The sequence below is a fragment of the Lytechinus pictus genome, chromosome 7, assembly GCF_037042905.1.
Source record: "Lytechinus pictus isolate F3 Inbred chromosome 7, Lp3.0, whole genome shotgun sequence".
NCBI lineage: Eukaryota > Metazoa > Echinodermata > Echinoidea > Temnopleuroida > Toxopneustidae > Lytechinus > Lytechinus pictus.
Window position 1 is genome coordinate 3,916,489 of NC_087251.1, and position 23,040 is coordinate 3,939,528.

General features: G+C 34.6%; 3 protein-coding genes across 3 annotated transcripts; all 3 read left to right on the top strand.

The window, feature by feature from the left end:
• Positions 1–114: 114 nt before the first annotated feature.
• On the top strand, positions 115–13,720 carry LOC129265598 (extracellular serine proteinase-like). Its single transcript, XM_064101705.1, has 9 exons — positions 115–330; positions 1,391–1,546; positions 5,376–5,507; positions 6,344–6,509; positions 7,219–7,325; positions 8,154–8,295; positions 8,989–9,173; positions 9,605–9,776; positions 12,452–13,720. The coding sequence occupies exons 2-9, from the start codon at positions 1,412–1,414 to the stop codon at positions 12,685–12,687; spliced, it is 1,275 nt and encodes a 424-aa protein (XP_063957775.1). The 5' UTR covers positions 115–330; positions 1,391–1,411; the 3' UTR covers positions 12,688–13,720.
• Positions 13,721–16,369: 2,649 nt separating this feature from the next.
• Positions 16,370–16,741, top strand: LOC129264055 (late histone H2B.L3-like). The gene has a single exon (XM_054901928.2). It carries the CDS (start codon positions 16,370–16,372, stop codon positions 16,739–16,741), a length of 372 nt encoding a protein of 123 aa, XP_054757903.1.
• A 2,337-nt stretch (positions 16,742–19,078) lies between these two features.
• LOC129283521 (late histone H2A.2.2) lies at positions 19,079–19,453 on the top strand. The gene has a single exon (XM_064101707.1). It carries the CDS (start codon positions 19,079–19,081, stop codon positions 19,451–19,453), a length of 375 nt encoding a protein of 124 aa, XP_063957777.1.
• The last annotated feature ends 3,587 nt before the right edge of the window (positions 19,454–23,040 follow it).

The following is a 23,040-nucleotide window of genomic DNA, read 5'->3' on the forward strand; positions in this document are numbered from 1 at the left end:
ATTCATTTAGTTATCAATCAAAGTTTCCACGGGTGATGACAGAAATTTCATGTAAACATACCAGCATTTTTGTTATTCCTGATGATTTACATATGACGGATAAAATGAGATATCACTACATATACGGTCGTACAGCCTAACTGACAAATAATATAATTGTGAATTAAAACGATATTTTTTTTTTTGCATGGGAAGCCAAGACGTGATGCTAAGATCTAAACAGTTTCATGGTAAAGATAAAATCTTAAGAATATTGAGTTTGACGAAACATCCTACTTTTTGTTGATTGTTGGTTGCAGTCGAGAGAAAATAATCGTCTACAGTTACGTGGTAAGATCAAGCTATATTTATTTTCGATACGGAATAACATAACTCGTGTATCCACCCATATGGAATAACACAAATCAGCAATTTTGTGTTGGAGATGCTGTGTCCCCCTGTATTCGGGTAGTTATGTGATAGATGAATCTTGTTTTTCTTTTTAAGTTCATTGATAACTGATTCGTGTATTTTGTAAAATTTGATTTTATTCTTTTCGTATATAAGATTTATTGGACAATCTGATTTTGTTCTTCAACAGAGCATGTTGATCTATCACAATAAGGTTTAATGTAATTTTGTGGTTATAGGCATCGATTTACTTGTAAACAGGTCGTCTTTACTGGACTTTTACACATTTGTATATTTTCCGTCCTTGAAGAGTTGGTGACTATTCACAGTATTAATATTCGGTAATGGGAAATTATAATTTAATCCATCCAAACTACAAGAATTTGAATTATTAAACTCAGACGAGAAAGTGGCGATTAGCGCAAGAAAAAAAATCCCCATGGGGTTTGAGTATTGGATATAGCGCACTATTTCGGAAATTTATTGTAAGTGAGCAAAGCGAACAAGTCAAAGAAAGATATACTCCCAAATAAAATATTGATTTAAAGAGTTCGAGGTTTGACGTGGACATAATCATAACATATGACAAATATTTTAAGTAAAATCGAACTATCATGTTGAAAGCTACGTAATGATGAATCCCCCCTTCATTTTCTGGGACGGCAATGATGTTTCAGTTTAAGGTTCTCCTAATGCGCCAGTGTCTACCAATTATTATAATCATCATCAGACATCTCCTCCATCATCACTACCACCGCCGCCTCCATCATCATCATCATCATCACCATCACCATGCATCATCATAACTATCATCATCATCATCATAATCATAGCCTCATACCGTTTAGCAGTTCAGTGCACAAATGGCAGCATGTATATAGTTTATAAATAATCGCAGGGATTAATTTATTCCGGCATTAAAATATTATTTTGGCAAAGATATCATATATGAAGTTTTGCTGCAATGACTGTGTTTATAATTCACCGTGATTTCGTACAGGGCAATCTGCGCGTTATCGTCATGGAGAGCGCGGTCGTTCTACCGTGGATGATCATGATCATATCCGTGATCGTACCCGTGGTCGTAGCCGATACAGCACCACTTCATGTAGCAGATGAGAGGGAGAATGAAAACTATTACCTGGTTGGTTTGAAGGTTTGTTCTTGACAGATTTGTACAATCTGTACTTTAAACTGCTTTGTAATTGGATATTTAATTGGACCATTACGAACTTAACAACATTGAAATTGGCAATACATAATGAAAAATCATCTCATAATGACTAATTCAAACGTTTCAGAAAAATGATATATCATGTACATAAAAAAGGGTCATTCTATATTCGCTTTTATACTACTTGGCATGCTTGGTGTGTTCAGGGTGTTTGCTAGATGATGGGGCGTAATTTAATTGAGACTGTTATGCGGGGGACAAAACACATTGTACAAAAATATGATATCTATAACGAAGGTGTTTTTTTTTTTACTGATGATTAAAGATGCTGAAAAATTTTCAAGCATATACATTGTAGATTGAACTACTTTGGTTTATGGCCTACGTTGTAAAGATATGAGCTAGACACTCTAATGAGCAAGACAAACCTTTTATTGATCGGAGGAACAATTAATGGACCAGAGTCTATTAAAAACTCTGCTTTTGTAGCGGGACAGGATGCGCGCGAATTCTTTTATTTCCAGATTAAAAGTTCCTCATTATTCCGCCTCAAAAGAAAAAAAACACAGTATGTCGTAATTAACCCATCTTAATTAAGACTTGCTTCGATCGACACAAAAGGACAATACTTAACAAGAATTAAGATGTTGATAAATATAAAAGATAATTGGAGGAGATAGGAGACACCTGGTACTATCATGAACCACTTTTTCAATGGAAAACAAGGTAATATGACGCCTCATTCAATACAAGAAAAAAAAAGATTTTTTCATCAGAAGGGTGGAAACGTGTGTGATGGGGCAGGCGGAGGTGGGGGGGGGAGGGGTCGTCTCTATATTTGGATGTCGCAATTACTGGTTGCATTTTTTTCAACCAGCAGATTTCATACAGACAACAATCGAATCACTTTTATAAACACCTTTTTGCACTTTCTTAGCAAAAGCTTGAACAATTTGTGTATTTTTTTTTAAATACATTTCCAAGAACAAAAATAGTATAATCATTTTTCAACATTACATAACAATAAGCAACGCATCAAAATACATGCATCATTGTGTAACATTATATAATTCAAATATATATACATGACATTATTCTATAAAGTGTGCGTGTGTATATATATATATATATATATATATATATATATATATATATATATATATATATATATATATATATATACATATATATATATATATATATGCATACACACATACATACATAATTTTATATACACACATGTATATATCGCCTATATAATTGTATAGGAGACCGCACAGTCTTAAGCTTGTAGCTTGAAATTGATGGAGACCTCGAAAGGGAATTAAGGGAAGAGAAAACCAGACTACAGTGCAATGATAATAAGTTAATAATATATACATGTAGACCGCTTATTCATTCGTCATAATGGAGCAATATTTTTTTTTATTAAGTGTTTACTATTACCCAATTTATACAAATATAAATGCATTGTATTTTCATGAAAAGCAAGAAACGTTTTGTCTATTTATTCATTTATAATACTTTAGAGGATAGATTATTCAGATTACAACACAATAATATTGTTCAGCTTCAAATCTTTTATTAAAGACTTACATAAAAATATTTAATGTGTGAAATGATTAAGACAATTACGTAAGCAAGTTTGAATATGAGCGTTGTGCGTGCAAATGAAAGTGCAATTACAGCGCAGGGACTTATGAGGTAATTAAAAAAAACGTTTTTTTTTAGTGTTTCAATGATAAAAGTAATTCGGTACTCTATCGAATGAAGACCAAGTTCACCATGCACACCGCAACAAAATTTGAATCAAATTAATTCAGGAAAATAAAACATGCCTAACATTGAAAATTGAATACACTGTATGTGAAATTTTAAAGCTATTCAAATTTAAAGTTTCGCTTGATTCCACAAATTGTATATCGCTACCCATGAAATCATTACATTTCTCACGTCATCCAAGGCAATACCCAGAAAGTTTTTCTGGGAGGCAGGACGCCTAAAAATTTATCGAAAAAACCTCAAAAGCAGGGGAGTGAAACGACCGAGTTTGTCAATTAGGCGCATTTCTAATAGTAAAATTGAACGATTTCTTTCACCCTTTTTGTGAATTTTGTGAAAATATTTGTAAAAAATGTAGGTTTTCTGGGGGTATGTTTTAAGTATGTTCAAGTATGTTTTTTATTGATCTTCTTACATTTGAATTTTAATGTTTTGTGTATAGCTTTTTAAATATGGAAATTGAATAAAGACTATGCACAAGGGCGATCAACAAATGACATTCTTTATCTATAGAGAATATGAAAATACTAATTTATCAATTAGTTCATTTTATTTTCAAAACAGGCAACTCCACGTGTTCGACGAACAATTTGATTATTTGTTTTTTTTTACAATTATATAGGAAGAAACTTCGAAATAAAAAAGTGCAGACTGAAGGCCTCTATACATGTATAGCAAAAAAATGATATATAAATATTTCATCTTCCATCCGATTCGAATATACTTAATATGCTTGTTTGGATTGTATTATTTTGTTTGAATAAATTTGTGGTCGAATAACAACGTGTATATAAGCATGCATCGAGTGTTATTATATTACAATTTCCAAGATTACAAGATTCTTATTTGTTATCGACAAGGTAGATTCCAAACGTGCAAGTCCTAGCTTTTCTATTTCATTGACAGTATTAACATTTTGTAATAAAGAATAATTAATCAATCCAAACCAATTTGAATAATAGTGTTTAACTATGAGAAACTGACGACCCGGCACCCATATAATTATGAAGGGCGAATGTTCGAACTTTTAAGATTTTATTTCGCAAAGAAAGTCCTCTCTTTAATTTTAGGTTAAGATTTGTATCATAGTCATCGACAAGGTCAATTTCAATAGTGTTATATAGCTATCAATTTCTTCTTATCTTTTGTAAATATAAAGAATTAAAGTTCTATTAATAACAATAACACATTTTATGGCCTTGGGCAGTTGGGTGATAATGAGTTGCAGGTGGCCGGATTCAGGACCTTTTCATTTCGTCATAATAAAACCCGGGAATAAAACAAACCCATTTGAGCGGTTTGAGCCAGCAATAATATGCGCCAATATGCGATTCATCATGTGCTAATCCGGTATGTCCCAAACAAGACAAAAGGGTAGATCCATGCAAACAAGGAGCTCCTTGATGCAAACGACGATTTTCTGATGATCCACGTTATTGCGAAAGGTTCTGTTTGAAAAGATTTCGGTGGGTATTTCGGGGGGGGGGGGCATATAATTCCAGGGGTATGTTCTCTCATTATTTGATTCTCAATCCTCTTTTTTTATCATTATATAAAGCATATAAATGCATTTTTTTTATTGGTGAAATATAATTAGGGTTACAAAAATCTCGGCCCACTTTGTTGCAACACTGGGAAAGTTTGATTTTATATAAAAATGTATCTTAAAAATACCATGCTACAGTGTGTAACTTACATGTGACAGCGTTTTTTTTTTTTTTTTTTTTATAAAAGAAGTTTGACTAGTTTTGGGAATAGAAGGGTGTAATCATAAAACTGCAGAAACGGAGGAAACGCAGAATTTTAGAACAGTATACCTTAATCATGTCCATATTGATATACTGTAATCAATAATAAAAACGAAAAATTAACATTGGGGATCGACGCTAATATAGGCCTATTTTATGTGTTGTCATTGAAAAAAAGTAAACCCTTGGATACACTCAACTCCTTGTTTCTCTTTTCTATGTATGTTCTCACGTTTTTTCTCAGTAAACTCTGCCGTAATTCTTGATATGTTTGTTTCTAGGCTGACCATGATGTTGATAATTGGGTGGAGACCTTCCATTCGCATGTCCGTGAATCTACATTCAATGGGAAAATAACAACAAAGAATGATCGAATTCTTACAGCAGAACTCGACCCAGAAGCTCTTTCGCATGTAAGGAACTATTTAAATACTTTTTTTGTAAACGAGAGAACTGAAATACTTCATTTAGAAAATTTACAAACTTCTGGGTGAGTAGGTTTATAGCCAAGTCCCTTCGTTCCATCCTGTTACATAGTTGACTGTATAATATGTTTGATCGCTTGTCCATTCGCAGATTTTTTTTGGCTGGGGGGGGGGGGGCAGCACGTGTAAACTTTTTCGAAAAAACTCGAAAGTTTTCCAAATTTCTGGGGGTGCTACTACCCCCCCCCCCCCGCTACGTACGGTCATGTTTGATTGCTGCACCTAACGATCAATACAACCCCGTTACATCTGTACTCAGCAATCATGTACTATTTACTTACTTAATATGTTGCTATGTACGCCTATGCATATGACACTAAAATTATCAGTAATAGTTAATAAATCATATGAAAAATAAATAATTAAATCATTTCTAAAGTGATCCATTAGATCATACAATACAAACCACAGAGTACATCTGGTAGAATAACTGTAAAAGTTACAATAGATAATTATGTGAGTAGTAATTCCCGGGCAAAACTATAAGACTATATTGAAAAGTAACATTTATAACTAATAAAACAAGGAGCTCAGTTCATACTAAACATGCCATGAAATCTTAATTTGTGCCAGTTTTGGTGTTGGGAAAGAGAATTAAGATCGCTCGGGATTTTCGGGAAAGTTAGAAAAAACTGCTTTTTGACACATTGTTGTAAGCCCTTGAAATGTTCACATCGATTTAGAAAGGTATTATAATGGTAGTATAATTTTTTTCTTTATTGTTTGAACACACTTGATTTTTTTAAAACATAATATGGGAAAAGGTACGTGAGATGGAAGGTGTACTATATGTGGAGGAGGATGGCGTTGTGTCTCTCTCGGATGTTTTAATCTATAAAGAAGAAATATATGAGGATGCCATTGAAAACTGGGGACTAGATCGAATAGACCAGGAAAAGCTACCCCTAGATGATCGCTTTGAGATATCAGGTGAGAGAAGCCTAGGAGAATTGTGTGTCATCACCATTATCACCATTATCATCATTAATATCATTATTATTGTAGCTATTTTAATCCTTTAAAATTCTATGCTTTGAATAGTACATTCTCGCATTTTTTCCCCCAAACGGTTCTGGTATCACTCGAACAATGAATGGCAACGCTTCTGAAATCGGTCGCCCACCAGTTTGATGAATTTCCGAAGCATACATTTTCTAAAACATAATTTGCATGACAAAGCCTAAAAATCAAATCATGTTCTAATTTTTCGCAAAAACGTTCGCATGCCCATGAATGTTGAGATCAAGCCATCAAGGGCACAACAGCGAAAGATATATCATCACAAATCCCCCTCCACCTCTTCCTTATTTAGATATCGGGGCGGATGGGCACATTTTCTCGATGAAAATTTGACAAGTAAAAAAAAAGTGGGGTCACCAAAAATTGAAGGTCATTTAGTCCACATTAAATTTGACAAGAACTTGGAAGAAAAAAGCCCTCACTTTGAAAAAAAAAGGGGGGGGCACATTAATTTGGGTAAGAACGGCATATCTACTCTAATTTTTTTATTATGGCTCTCAAAGGGCGGGGGATGCACGGGCCGGATGTACACCCCCCCCCCCTCCTTGGATCCGCCACTGATTTAGATCATTATATCCATTTGACCATTCCCAATGTTATCATACCGAATCTCTCACAGGTACTGGAGAAGGAACACATGTTTATATTTTAGATTCTGGTATCCGAGCTACACATGAAGACATCAGAGGAAGAGCTGATGCTCCTTTTGATGCTTACGGTGGAAATGTAAGATTTACAAACATCAAGTTAAACGAACCTTTCTTCTTTATTCCCTTTTTTTTCTTCTTAATTTTGCCTATTATTTTACCCCTTTCTATAATGTAATCATAGGGGGGGGGGGGAGACCGCACTTCATTTTATTTCCTCATGTAGCCTAAAGCATATTACCAGGTGGCAGGTGAGCGAAAGCTTGTGACACTTGGAAATAGACGAAAATTAACAAAAGAGTGGTCTTTTGCACTGCGCGGGGGGGGGGGGGGGTAGATAGGGAAAAGAAGCCAAGAACCTCCCCACCCCAATTAATTTTCAAACCTATACTTTACGTCTAGCAAAATCCCTGAAATTCTAAATAATATGTACCAAATGATGCAAATAATTATATTTAAAATGGATATAATCAACAAAAACTCTATTGATTAGCACGGTCACCTTGCTCACTCAATATAATCCTTAGTACTGCCATGATGCAAAACGAATAAAACATGTTATACTATTGAGAATATAATAATTATGCAAGTTTTACTAAGGCATTTTCACTCTTTTACATCAGTTTTTATAGTTCCAAATGGAAAGTAATTCTTTTCCTCCTGTTATTCAGTAAACTTATATTGTTTTGATAAGGACAATTGCATTGAAAACAATATATAATTGACAGATGTAAGGTTGTGGAACCCTAATGTTGTTTTTTGTTCTGTTTTTGTTGTTGTTGTTGACTTGATCTTTAATATTGAGAGCCAAAGTTAATGATAATCCAAAACCCAGAATACAAAGATCAATAGACTTTTTGGTGCAATTTTTGTTTGTGATTTCAAATTGTTCTTTGCTAACGGACAGGGATCTGATATTGATGGGCATGGTACTCATTGTGCTGGGGTCATAGCAGGTACCAAGTACGGTGTAGCAAAACGAGCTTATGTACATGGTATCAGGGTCATCAAAGAAAATCGAAAAGGATCCGTCTCTGCAGTTATTACTGGTAAGTAATGCGCAATATTTGGTAATGTATGATCAGTGGTGGATCCAGGGACATTTCCGGCCCATGCTCTCCTTATGAGAGCCATGAACGATATTTGTAATTTCACTTTGGCGTTTATACGCAAGTGTGGCCCTCTTTTTGAGAGTGACAACAAATATCTTTTTATGGAATGTATGTCGTTCATACACAAACGAGGACTTTTTTTGCTTTTCAAATTGTACTCTTCATTATACAACCTTTTTTGGGGGTCAAATTTTCCTTGTGAATATGTGCACCCCTTATGTGTATGACCCCCCAAAAAATAAATAGAAATAAAATAAGATAATGAATAGATTATAGATAGATTAAAGATAGATAGATAGAAAGATAGATAGATAGATACTCTTCGTAGATAATAGAAGGTTCTAATAAACAAAAACAATATTTAGGCCAAAAACAACATTAGCCGTCATATCTTCAAATGTTAACAATGAATTATTTAATGTAAAAAGGCATTCCTTTTGGAAGATTAGAATGTTAAAATATTGATGTCTATATATTTTCCGTCTTGACGCGTGCCGTATTGCCTCCAACAATTATTAACTGCAGAGGTCTTATTTAGATTTTTAGGGGAAATGATCAGTTCCAATTTCCTTCAAATTATACGTTGTATATTTCGGATGGATCAAATTCTTATGTTTTCTATGTCAATAGCAATGAACTGGGTGGCAAAGAATGGATCCCGTCCTTGTATAGCATCAATGTCTTTCAGTGGAAAAGGTTCTAAATCACTGGACACCATGGCTAAAGCCCTCTACGACAGCGGATGTGTATTGTCAGTAGCAGCAAGCAATGAGAATAATGATTCTTGTGCTAAGTCCCCTGCTAGAATAGATGAAGTAAGTATACTAGGAATAAATGAGGTCTATCATTAATTCCCACCCTTGAATGATAGAGGGTTTGTGATTTTTAGTCTAGTATATCAACAGCGTTTCTGAAAAGCAGTAGTAGGCCTATATTGTTGAGCGGGCGATGAAAGTTGAAAATATCATAGTCTCTATAAATAATGGATAAATCTATGACGGCCTAGTTTTGTTAACTGCCTTGCTAAATGGTGAATTCTGATAAGTTTTCCAGAAGTCAGAATATTGTAAGGTTCCCGGTAAGGCCTCCGAAGGCTAGAACTATGCATCATAATCTTTGAAGCATTCAGAAGATATTCTAACTTTGACTGATCAGGGAAGTTCCCTGGACTGAAATTACCATGATAATTTCCCTAATAATTTTTTTTACAATACCATTATTTCTTATACATTCTAATGTTCTTCAGGTGATCACTGTCGGGGCAACAGATATGGATGACCATCGAAGTTTCTTCTCTGATTTCGGACATTGTGTTGATATATTCGCACCTGGTCGAGATATACTTAGTCTTGATTACCATGCCGATGACGGTGTTAAGAGCATGAGCGGCACGTCAATGGCCACGCCCTTTGTAACAGGTATTATATTGGTCGATACTCTTTTTGAAAAAAAGTTTCAAAACGGGGCCAGGTTCACCTAACAAAAAAAAAAGAAAAAAGGGTTAATACTTATAATACTGATTTATAGGATTAATACTATAATAATAATAATATTCAGAGGGCGCTGTATATAGATGTTTCACAGTTGGGCTAACTATGTAAACAATGAATCCATAGATTACTATGCTAGTACTAAGAAACGATTGGTCTTAAGCCAAGAATTTGAATGTTTCTGTGCAGGGAGCCAGTGGCGGGTCCAGTACCCTTCCCTTTTGAGCGCCATATAGTTTTTAGGGTAATATGCTATCGAAGATTAATTTAAAAAGTCCCCGTTTTTGTTGACAATCCTGGATCCGCCCCCTGGAGGGAGCATTTTGTATAATGGGTTGGGAGCTTGTTACAGCAAACGCACGATCACCATCAGGTTTTCGTGCGAGGGAATTTGAGGAAAAATATGAGGGAAGCACTGCGGTTCGGGAAGGGGGGGGGGGCACAGCCGGCCCGTGCCCACCCCCCTTTGAGAGGCACAATGAAAATTTGTAATGTAAAAATGCCGTTAGAACACAAGTGTGCCCCCCTTTTAAAGTCGTGGACAAAATGTCCTTGATTTTTTGGTTGAAAACCTTTTTGTTCGTTAGTTTGTCAAATTTTCCTCGGGAAAATGTGCCCCCCTTGAAAAACCTTGGATCCGCCACTGGTGCGAAGGTATGGTCGCGGAAGCGGGGGGGGGGGGGGCGACTTCAGCCCCCCTTTTTTCCAAAACCGTGTACAAAAACGTAAAAATTACCATCTGATTGTGATATTTTGCATGGTCAGCGCCCCCCCCCCCACTTTCAAAACCGTTCCGCGGTTAGGAGAGGAAGAACGAAGGGAGATTCGGGTGCCATATTGATCATGTCGATTATTACTGAGTAACGGAAGCCAGTGAGGAGATCGTAAAATAAGTTTTAGTTTATTTGTGGGAAGATGATTGAGAGGAATGTAATTTCATACAATGAATAAATGGGGGGGGGGGCAAAACAAATATATCAACAAATCGCACATCAAAACATTTAATGTGATACATCATTATTATTCTTTGCAGGCGCGGTTCTAGACTATAACGGGGGGGGGGGGGTTCTGGGGGCTTGAGAAATTTTTGACGTTGGTTTATTCTAATACAATGAAAATGGCCTGTTGTGGGTAGCTTTATATCCCCTTTATATACTGACCAAGCAGCTAAGGCCTCCCCCGTATATATTTTATTATAATATGCGAGAGAGCGTACTGAGCGAACAAAAAAAAATCACATTTTAAAATGCTTGAGAATTCTTCATCTTTACCATGCTTCGGGGTCTGATGGGTGTATGTAGATGAGGGCATTGAGGGGGTAGGACTGGTGATCAGGAAATGGGTTTGTGTTCTTACTGTCTACTGGCGTTTACTTTAAAAAATAGAGAATTTGAACGTAAAAGGTTTGGTTTAAAACCAATAGACTTTTCATAAATAAAAAGAAGACTCATGATATTTTCTTTACATAATATGTCTGATACTTATAACACATTGACTGATATTACTATTAACATTGATTCAATTCCGTTAAAGAGGGCAAATACTGTGAATGTTCTTGGAATTTATATTGATAGTAATTTGAAATGAGTATAAACTATGTTATTGGTAAAGTATCCAGATATATTGGTATCTTATTTAAGCTCAAATAATATCTTTTGAATCGTGCTTTATTCTAATTATATAACGTTCTTGTATTACCATATATTTATCATACCGGGTAAGTGTTTGGGGTAATTGTGCCAAGTTGAAAATAAATACGTTATTTAAGTATATATATATATACACTGTAAAAATGAAGTGCTATTTTAGCACTTAAAGTGCTTGTATAGTGACTGCACTACGAGTGCTGATTTTCTAGTTTAAATTCGAACTAAAAAATCAGCAATCGTATATATAATATATATATATATATACATATATATATAATATATATATCCTAAAGAATGAAAACAATATTCGCAGCGCTTTTGACAAAACACGGATATCTTTAGAGTTAAAACTTCAATGTTATGACAGTATTATTATATTCGTGGTGGGTAATGAAGGTTAATCTGAAAAAAATTGCAAGGCGTCTATACTATTGCAGGAGATTATAGACGATCTTATATACTCGCATTTAAAGAGAGCATTTTGTGAGGGAGCGTTTAGCGCGCGAGCGAGAACATTTGAGTAGTAAAAACTTCGTTTTAGAGTACTTGACAACTTGAATGAAATACTGCATATATCAATACATACATGTATATACGCATATAGGATATATATTTTTTTTTTTTTTTGGGGGGGGGGGGGGGGGGCTTCTGTCCCCAAAGCGCCTGAATCCTCGGCTTGTCCAATTTGGGAAAATTTTCAGCGTTTATTCGTCTGATTTTACACAATCTGTCCAAACCATTTTATTCTCTGTCTTTAATGTCGTAAAACTTTGCAGGGAACCGATCATGTCATTGCGTTGCTCTTTCGCTTTGTATTTATATTGATCATTATTTTGAGTGACGTTGTAATCATTTGCCCCCTCCTATAAATATCATATATAAATCATATATAAATCATACCAAAATTAGCTTTGGGGCCCGATAATCATTAAATTCCTATTGATTTTTATTCAGGTGCAGCCGCCGTCCTCAGCGGGAGAGGCTACAAACACGACGAAATCAAAGCAAAATTGATGGAATTATCATCCAAAGGTGTAGTCAAATCCAGAGGCAAAGATTCTCCCAATAAACTTCTTCATCTTGATATTGTCGACAGTCTCCATAATAATTACGTTAATAGCTATATGTTACATGAAGATGAAGATATGAAATCTTTTATCGAATCATTTAAGTTTACTGAAAATCACTAAATAGAAAAAAAACAACATATGAATCCTCACATCGAAAGGAGATATCACATTCCATGCGATTTTATTGATAGTGATTAGGCGAGTCATTCTAGCCTCTGTGTACTAGTAAAACAAATTCATCAGCTTATTCCCTTATAATAGTTTTTGTCTTTTAGGTTCATTCTCTATTTCCAATATAATTAATTGCAACTTCAATTCAATTACAGGTGACTTTAGTACAACTATATCACCACCAAAAAAATCATTTATAAGATCTAGAAAAATAATGTTGATACAATATTTTTCCTGTGATAGACTTCCAATAATTATCAATTTTTCTTTAGAATTTTGCTTCAACAAACTCTTGATAGGGAAAAAAATTGAGTTCTGATTTTAAGATCTGAATAATGAAATAGAATATCAATTTATATTTATATTATTCTATCTAAAAAATAATAGGGTGCCCTTTATAAATGATAAAAGTATACAAAATAAATACATATATGTATTGGAAATACAATACGCATACAAATTTTGGAGTACTAGTTGAAACGCATGCAAGTACCATTGACAGTTCGATATTAGCAGGACATCATAATTTGAGCTCTTGAGGGTGGTTGGAGTTTAGTGAAGGGGTAAAATATTGATGAGGAGATGACTCAGCATTAACATTTGCATATTGCATTTTGAGACATCAACCCACGTTGGCTGGTGATAAATCTTGTACTTTGTCTTTTTCGGGAACGACTTTAAAGTTATAAAGAAATTAGAAGATAAATTATTTAGACTCTTAAATATAAATTTCATCTTATGAACAATTTCGACTGAATCAATCCGTCTGTATTCCTTTGGAATGAAGAATAATGAATTTGCAAGATATATAAAAAGGTTTTAATCCCTCGATATTTGTCTGATAGTGGTATCCGTGACTTTCAGTTTTTCAGCAGTTGGAATAATTGGTTTAGGTCAAGGGAATTCAAGCTAGCTTACAGCTAGTTAAATTATGTTGTTGTGTTTAAGGACAAGTCCACCCCAACAAAACGCTGATTTGCATAAAAAGAGAATATTCCAACAAGCATAACACTGGAAATTTCATCAAAATCGGATGTAAAATAAGAAAGTTGTGACATTTTTAAGTTTCGCTTAAAGGGATGGTCCGGGCTGGAGATATTTATATCTCAATAAATAGAGTAAAATTCACAGAGAAAAATACTGAAAGTTTGATCTAAATCGGATAACAAATAACAAAGTTATTGAATTTTAAAGATTTGCATTATTCCGGTGAAACAGTTCTAGGCATGTCTTCATGAATATTCAGTACGTTGGCTGATGATGTCATATCCCCACTTGTTCTTTCGCCTCTTATCATATGAAATTAGGATTATTCAAATTTTTCTACCAAGAACTAAAACAATTGGATTGACAACTGATCAAGTGCATTAGTTATTTATTGCCGCAACTTATTTCACCATAATGGAAACACATCATTATTTTACACATAATTTTATGTATGAAAAAATGAAACAATTATGATTTCATGTAATAACATGAGAAAAAAAATGAAAGTGGGGATGTGACATCATCAGTCCACCTAATGAATATTCGTGACGATGGGCATATAACTGTTTTCACAAAATATTGATAAACTTTAGAATTCATTAACTTCGTTATTTGTTATCCGATTTTGATGAAATTTTCAGCATTTTGTTATGTGAATTTTACTTTAAATATGATGAATATTTTCAGCCCTGACCATCCCTTTAATTTCACAAAATAGGTACTTTATGCACATCCCGGTCGGTATGTGAGAGAACCGATGTCATCACTCACTCACTATTTCTTGTGTATTTTGATAAGTGATAGTTTTATTTTTCCCTGAACATGCTGAACATGTGGAAGTACCTGATTGTTCAACATTTTAATGGTTCAGTCAAGTTGGTCCTAATTGCCGTCTGTCGAAATCCGTAAAAAATGAAATATTGTACAATTCAAACGATAAAAAACAAAAGAAATAGTGAGGGACATCATCGAGTTTCTCATTTGCATGTGACTATAAATTGCATGTAAATTGTGCATAACTATTTTGAGAAAAATAAGCGAAACTTTAAAATGTCATAACTTTCTTATTTTACATTCGATGTAATTTTCAGCATTATGCTTGTCTAATTTTTCCTCTATTGATTTAAATCAACATTTTCTGAGGTGGACTTTACCTTTAACTATCATCTTAGAATGGCGATAGGAATTTTGTTCACAAGAAAAAAAACACATACAGCAATCTTCTATAGGCCTACTAAATAAAATGCGAAAGATGCCCTCTTGAAATATAAATGTACCTATAATTTTACAGGAACAATATTCAATATTAAGTGTTTTAAATTGTACTAAGGGACGCACCATTAGATACCCGGGGGGGGGGGGCTGGAAGTTTGGGTTAATGCAAATAAAAAATCTTTCTTCTTTGAGTAAAGATTTTTCTTCCATAAGTCCATTGAGAATTGAGACAATTATTTTGTGTTTTTTTTTTTTTTTTGGGGGGGGGGTTGCCCCTTTCGGATGATTTGTCAGTGTACCAAGTTTTTTTTACTTTGATGGTGAGTCGGCAATTTTTTTTCTTGTTGCTCATATAGCAAGTCAAGTTTTTTGTGTGAAAAACTTCCAGCCCCCCCCCCCCCCTGGATATCGAATGGTGCGTTCCTAAATGTACTGCACATAGCGGGTTGAGCGATAGGTTGGGATTACAATGGAAAATAAAATTACAAAATATCACCCTATTATGACTTTTCAAGTTTTATTTGAGTTGGTTTATCATTCTGAGAACAAAGAATTTTAGTTTCATTGTGCTTGCATGATCTATTTCAATTTTCTTTTCTGCAATCACCAATGTATAATCGTTTTATGTAAATTTGCTTGTGATATGTTATATATTGTGTATCTGTATAATTATTTTATAAGTCCTGTACTTCGTCCTAAAAAAACGAGTAACCTGGACTTATTTTCATTGTAATTTCCCTTTGTTTTGTTTTGAATAAAGAAAAAAAAAAGGAAACCCGGAAAGGAACCTCTGAACTCTTAGTCTTAGGAGAAAACTAGACAAAAGCTCGTATTATATATATATATATATTAATGAGGCAAAGTGGTAATGCATTGTACTTAGTTCCAACAGTTTATTTTGAATTCCAAATTTTCGACGTTAAACATAGTACGTCTTCTTCAGGGATACAATAAAGCTCATTAATATCATTAATGATATTAATTAATGTCATTAATATTGATATTGATTAATATTGATATTGATTAATCATTGATATTAATTAATATCATTAATATCATTAAGCTCATTAATATCTTCTATGTCCAACAAGCGGAACGTAATATCGTTATATATATATATATATATATATATATACAATTTACAGGCCTACTAAATGAGGCTTGGACGGTTTTTGCCATTCAGTGAGACTGCATGTGTGTTTCAAACTGTGAAAGCCAACAAGCTTCTCCCGAGAAACACAAACTGAGTGACCAATGACTGACCAGTTCACCCCGCGTACCCGGCAGACCCTTATTTGCATATATCGAACGGCCTTTCGGAACATTTGCATTGCACGCTTGACTACCGGTCGCCCGGCGAGGTAGGGATTGGTATAAATACCGATTACATCGCATTGCCGATTCACAGTTGATCATATCGACAACCACCATGCCTGCCAAAGCACAAACCGCTGGAAAGAAGGGATCCAAGAAGGCTAAGGCCCCCAGGCCTAGCGGAGACAAGAAGAGGAGAAGGCGCCGAAAGGAAAGCTACGGAATCTACATTTACAAGGTTCTGAAGCAGGTTCACCCCGACACTGGTATCTCAAGCCGTGCCATGTCCATCATGAACAGCTTCGTCAACGATGTCTTCGAACGTATTGCCGGTGAGGCTTCCCGTCTTGCCCAGTACAACAAGAAGTCCACCATTAGCAGCCGTGAGGTCCAGACCGCTGTCCGTCTCCTCCTCCCCGGTGAATTGGCCAAGCACGCCGTCTCTGAGGGCACCAAGGCCGTCACCAAGTACACCACCTCCAAGTAAATTGGTCATACCATTTTACGACAAACGGCTCTTTTCAGAGCCACCAAATATCCAAGAAAGATACAAAATAGTTTCTTATCTCATAGCTATACATTGATTTAGAATAATAATAGAAAACAGGCTTGCTCACTGCTCAGTGTTCTTACACTTAGTTTCTTATAATTCCTACACTTTCATTTTCAAACCACCTCTATACGCAATCAATGCAGTCAAATATCTTTCCGCAATTTAGTATTTGGCATGCTGGCTGCTTTCGTAAAACGAGTAAAATCTTGTACAAGGGTCAATTCTTTCTAAACGGAATTACTACACAAGCCTGGGGTCTAACACGAAGAAGGTTGCACTAAAATGATTCTACAATGTGATATTCGATGGATAGAATGTTACAGCATGGGGAAATCACATGCTCTCTGAGACTCTGATGAGAAACGTTCACTATCACTGCGTCTAAGCCCCACTGACGACCCATGCACTCGATCCCAATTGAATTAATCGAGAAAAATGTAATTATACAATAAAACGATAAGAACCCACCCCCAAATGACTTAAGCCATAAGAATAATTTGTATTGGATTACCAGTAATTTATTAAAAAAATCATATAATTAATCAATACCGGTAATTAAGAAAAAAAACGTTTGAGCATTATACACCATCCAGTAATTAACAAGCCACTTGGTTTCTAACTTCTACATAATCATTTTTAGAAAAGTCTATATAGCATAGCTGAGGGATAAAATTCACAATTTTGCTTATCAAGACAAGAATGAACAACAAAAATACTAAAAAACAATACAATCAAAATAAGTTACTATCGTGGCGGGAGCTGTTTTCCATGCAAAGGTCAATTTTAAAATAGACAAGTGGTATGTATTCACAAAGAAAGATTTTTGTTCATTACCATCATAGTTCTTGAAAATTCAATAAAGGGTACGCACTATCCAGGCTACAAGAGGAAACAATGCAAAACATACATACATTTTATATTTGTGTTTCTTGGTTTAGTTTTGTACTTTGCGAATTGATTAATCAGAATTCAGAACCAATCAATATTTGGGCAACAACGATATCGAAATCGTGACGGAAAATTCAAATCATAATGTACTTGAAATTGGAGACTGTAATTTTTTTCCATATCAAGGCGCTATTCTAACTCATCTTTCAAAATATTTTTTTTACATAAAAAATACACACATTCTTTTACAACGCAATGTAAGAAAGAATGCGGCATATAGGATTCTATAGAAATTCAATATGCAGAAAAAGGGAAGAAAATGGCGAGATGACGAAAATGGACAAGGAATAAATGTGAAGATTTGAATAAACTCTAAAATTAAATTTGACCAATAATGAACAACAAGATGAGTGACGTTGTTCACTCGAAATAAGTCATGTATAAGCTTTTTATAATGTTCTGCCATCATCACTGTCTTGTGCAGAATGAATGCATGAGTAACATTAATATTCATCATGTTAAAAAATAATTTATGGAAATTGCATTACTAGTACATGAAATATGGGGAAGCTGCTAGCATAAGAAGTATATAAAACTACATGTACATGTATGCACAAACTTCACTTGAAAATTCAAAATTCTCTATTCAGGATAAATATCAAACCACAAATATTCTTCACATTTTTCTGCTAAAACCAACGCCAGGGTGAACTTCCTTCGGCATTTTCAGTAAGAAAATTTATATGAAAAACGAACTTGCGTATTTCGTATATAGTTCAGCGGAACACCCAATTTTACAGAGGCTGAAGCTTTTAGTTTCGATAATTATAGATAAAACGTAATTCTAATCCAGCAAATATACCATGCAGGTAACTATAAAGATATAAATTTTGTAGTTGACTTTAATCAATTATAATTAACAAAAACAGAATGAAAAAAATATCGGGGAAATTCGATAACAATTAATATAAACATTTATGTAACCAAACTAGATGCCACAGGCAATGGACATTCTGTAATATTAAGATTTAACCATGTTTATGGCGTTTTTTATGGACGCGTGTTAAGTGAGACCATAATTATATAGAGCTATATGGTGAGACATTTCGATATATGCACGGTCTTGACACAAAGCCAGACCACCGGACAACCAGGAAATAAAATTGGCGCTAAATGCAAATAAGGCGGCCAACCAACCGCAACGGGGGCAAAAGGTGTGGCTACGCGTTTGGTATAGAAACACTCAGCGTCTATTGGTGTATCCTATTCATATCGATTGGTGTACGTGTCCAGCGGACTCGTCAAGGGGGTATAAATAGCTAGCCGCGGCAATCAGAGAGTCATTCGTTTCATTTCACAACGACTACAACAAACGAACTCATCATGTCTGGACGTGGTAAAGGAGCAAAGGCAAAGAGCAAGGCCAAGAGCCGATCAACCCGTGCAGGGCTTCAGTTCCCTGTCGGTCGTGTCCACCGTTTCCTCCGCAAGGGAAACTATGCCAACCGTGTTGGTGCTGGAGCTCCAGTATACCTGGCTGCCGTTCTCGAGTACCTGACCGCTGAGATCCTCGAGCTCGCCGGCAACGCCGCCCGCGACAACAAGAAGAGCAGGATCATCCCCCGTCACCTTCAGCTCGCCGTCCGTAACGACGAGGAACTCAACAAGCTTCTTGGAGGAGTTACCATCGCACAGGGTGGTGTTCTCCCCAACATCCAGGCTGTCCTTCTCCCCAAGAAGACCGGCAAGTCTGCTTAAGTCGGAATTCTTCCGTCTTCATGCAAACGGCTCTTTTCAGAGCCACCAACTTTCCAAGAAAGAATGAAATATTTTATCTCAACATTTTTGCGCGGTAATTTCAATAATTCGTAAGTCATATTAAAGAAATAATATATATACTACTAGTCTATAGCAGTCGATCTAGTCCTCCACATGTTAAAAAAAATTAGTACATGTATGATGTACTTTACAATTTTACATAGCCTACATCATTTACGTGTACTATCCATCTAATTCTACTACTAGGCCTTTAGTAAAGTCTCTACTTCGTGTTAATGGTAATAACTTTTTTTTTCATTTGTATTTGAATTTACTGCCTGCATTTTCCTCAAACGGGAAGTATCTTGGGGGCATAATTATGTATCATTTTCCTAATTCACAAAAAATATTGACACCACTATAAAGAGTAAAAATAGTAATTTGTAGCAGTAATAATAATACTGAGTTACGTGAGTAAAAACACCCACTTTTATACTCTGCTAATGAAAGAAATATTTAAAAAAAACTACTCACCCTGGAAAGTATTTTCTAGAGAAATAAAATTTCAGTTTCCAATGGAAATAAAATTTCAGTTTCCAAAAAGAGTTGCACTTACTACTTTTTTCAAAACATCTTTTCAAGTGAATTAAAATGAGAATTATTTGGTAAACACTTTTCAGTACAAGCTCTTAATTGTAAAGATGTTTTGTGATAAGTTTTACACAGCTCAAGTAGCACTATTACTTCATGAACATGGAATTCTGGATTCATTCATCGTGCACATATACATGTACCTCACTCTGATACTTGAGATCAAATTTTACATTTATTATTACATATCACAATATTATCGAATTGTTCTTTTATAACAAGTCATATATTATATAGTAGTTTTGTGTTCATGATATAAGGACTTTCATTAAATTGTAATTTTTGTCAGTGTTATTTTTTTATACTTTGTATATTACAGAACTAGTAATAAAAAAGAAAAAAAAGAAAAAGCCAGTTAGGCCTAGAATGATCTTGTAAGATATGGAATGGTATCCCGTTTATTGCACAGGGTTTCATATCTGTTCTCCACATACATGACATACACTGCACTGCAATTTCAATACTTGATAATACACAGGTATGCCAATATGCTCCTTGGTAAATCATTAACACAAATAATAGAATACCACTGCTTTTCTTGAGATAGCAGTCAAAGTTTGTTCATTCACTAAATGTATGCCTATCTATACGTTAACATAATGTACATAAAACAAAATATATAAAATAAATTTTGATATAAGTGCAACTAATAGTATGATAGATGTATAATAGAAAAATAAGTGAAACAATAGGAGCATTTCAGTTTGTTGACATACCATCCTTTTTAATTTTTCATTTCTTGGGAAGCAAGAATCCTAATTATTTTTTTTTCATTTCTTAGGAAGCATAAAAAAAAACCCAGAGCAATCAGGTTAAGAGCTAAGGTTGCTAAGAAATCTTTACAAATCTTATATTGCTAATGTTTTCACATTGCAGCACTATAAATACAGTGAATTAAAAGTTCCTGAAGTTCCAAGTTGCAAACATGGGAAAGAAGCATGATATGGTACTTCAGCACAGAGACATTTGTTGTTCATCAAACAATTTGAAGCATCTTCACTTTACAAAACAAATAACCTGCTTATGTTTTTTTCTTTAATTAAAATCTTCACTGTTTTGCTTCAGTGGTCTTTCTGCCCTTGCTCTCTATAGAACAGGTAGCAGTTCTTAGGTTTACTTCTTACAGTCTGTTTGACAGCCTTAAAGCACTTCCCAATATATTTCAAACATATATATATTCTAGTATATTTACTGTATATTGGCGTAGATGATCAATACATGCCTATGGGATATTAATGGATAAAGGCTTTGCCTTACATTTTGTACAACTGGAATAAAACAAAATTATTTGTATTAAAACATTTCCAAAACAAAATATTTTCTATTTAATTACTAAATTAGAGATCACAATAAAATACTGAATAGAATTTACAAAATATAATGAATTCCACAGCCATGGTCCTTGACTACTAATTCAATACATTCTAGATAAAATGCAATCTGTCTTGCAAGTAATCACATTCACAATTTTTGAAAACAAATACTAATTATGTTTTCCCTTTAATGAGGCACAATAATTAATGATGCTATTTCCCAAAGCATCTATATCATATAATTAAAAGTGATATTTCTTGTAATATGAAATGAAAAATCATTCACACTCCTCCACATAACTTGAATAGAAAAAAATGGTTTGAACAAGTTACAGTTTCAGATATATCATGCCTAAATAATAATTAAGTCAATTAACAGAATACACTTAGCTACTTTTAAAGTGTACGTAAGTGCATACTATTGCCATTTGAGCTGCATATACAATACAATACATGCAAACACACACTGAATATTTATATTTTCACTTGTTCACTTTCATTTACCGGTAAACAAGCATATCACTATAACCCCCTTTCATACATATACTTAATTTAATCATTTTTTTGTATTCTCTTGTCACTACTCTTTCCAGGGGGGGGGGGGGCACTTCCATTGACGAGTTGATACAATGCGTGACCATGGGGTTTTGAAAAGCACCCTAAACAAGTATTTTTCATGTTCTGAAAATGCACCCCTTAAGTATTGGAAACAAAACGGTACCCTTGACAAGTATTCCCTGAATTGACCCCTAAACGAATACGATATCTTAATTGTTATGTCACTGACCGTGTCACGGACGTGATCAAGGACGTCTGCTTTACCTTTACTTTCATTGGGTTTTGTACCACCCCACACACCTCGCTCAAATCGGACCCTAAACACGTAGTGGTGGGGCAAAAAGTACATCCTTTATAAAGTATTTATCTTTTTATACCCTCGCAAATTGGGACCGTAAGCATGTAGTTTTCCTGGCGAAATATAAACCCTTTTTTCATTATTTTAGTTTTTAAACACCCTTTTTACATAAGGTACGTAAATGTGCCCTATCTTGAAAATGTGATCCTTTTCACATGTTTTTTTAGACACGCATGGTATCCACTCGTCAATGGAAGTGCCCCCCCCCCCCCCCCCGGTACTCTTTATCTCTCTTTCATTTTTCACACATCAATGTAATTAAAAAAACCACCACACACACATACATTCATAAGCTAACTCACCCAATCTATCCCTGCAATTTATAAAATGACTGTAAAACCTATCAAATTCAAGATTTCCCATGCAAGGCAAAATTGCATAAAAACATTCGACCTTCAATCAAGTACTTTTCTTAATTAACATCTTAGCTGCTGGCTAGCTCAAAGCACACTATGCATTTCTATCAAAAATCCAATCAAAAAGAAAAAAAACTAAATAGTGCAATTACATCCACTAAAAAATCAAAACCATAACACTGGGCCAAAAGCAATCAATGACCACTGGCAGAGCTGCCAAGTTGTATTTTGCATTATCAGTATTCTTATCCCCCAAAATCAGTATTTTGACCAAAAAAAATCAGTATTTTTACCGTGTGAGATAAATATTTTGTATTTTCCCCCAAAAAAGTGTATTTCATAATAAAATGC

Excerpts from the sequence above, each read along its gene's own strand:
- LOC129265598 (XM_064101705.1), top strand. The coding sequence starts at position 1,412 with ATGGAGAGCGCGGTCGTTCTACCGTGGATGATCATGATCATATCCGTG. Across the intron at positions 6,510-7,218 it reads TGATCGCTTTGAGATATCAG|GTACTGGAGAAGGAACACAT; the intron begins GTGAGAGAAGCC and ends AATCTCTCACAG. Across the intron at positions 9,174-9,604 it reads CCCCTGCTAGAATAGATGAA|GTGATCACTGTCGGGGCAAC; the intron begins GTAAGTATACTA and ends AATGTTCTTCAG.
- LOC129264055 (XM_054901928.2), top strand. The coding sequence starts at position 16,370 with ATGCCTGCCAAAGCACAAACCGCTGGAAAGAAGGGATCCAAGAAGGCT.
- LOC129283521 (XM_064101707.1), top strand. The coding sequence starts at position 19,079 with ATGTCTGGACGTGGTAAAGGAGCAAAGGCAAAGAGCAAGGCCAAGAGC.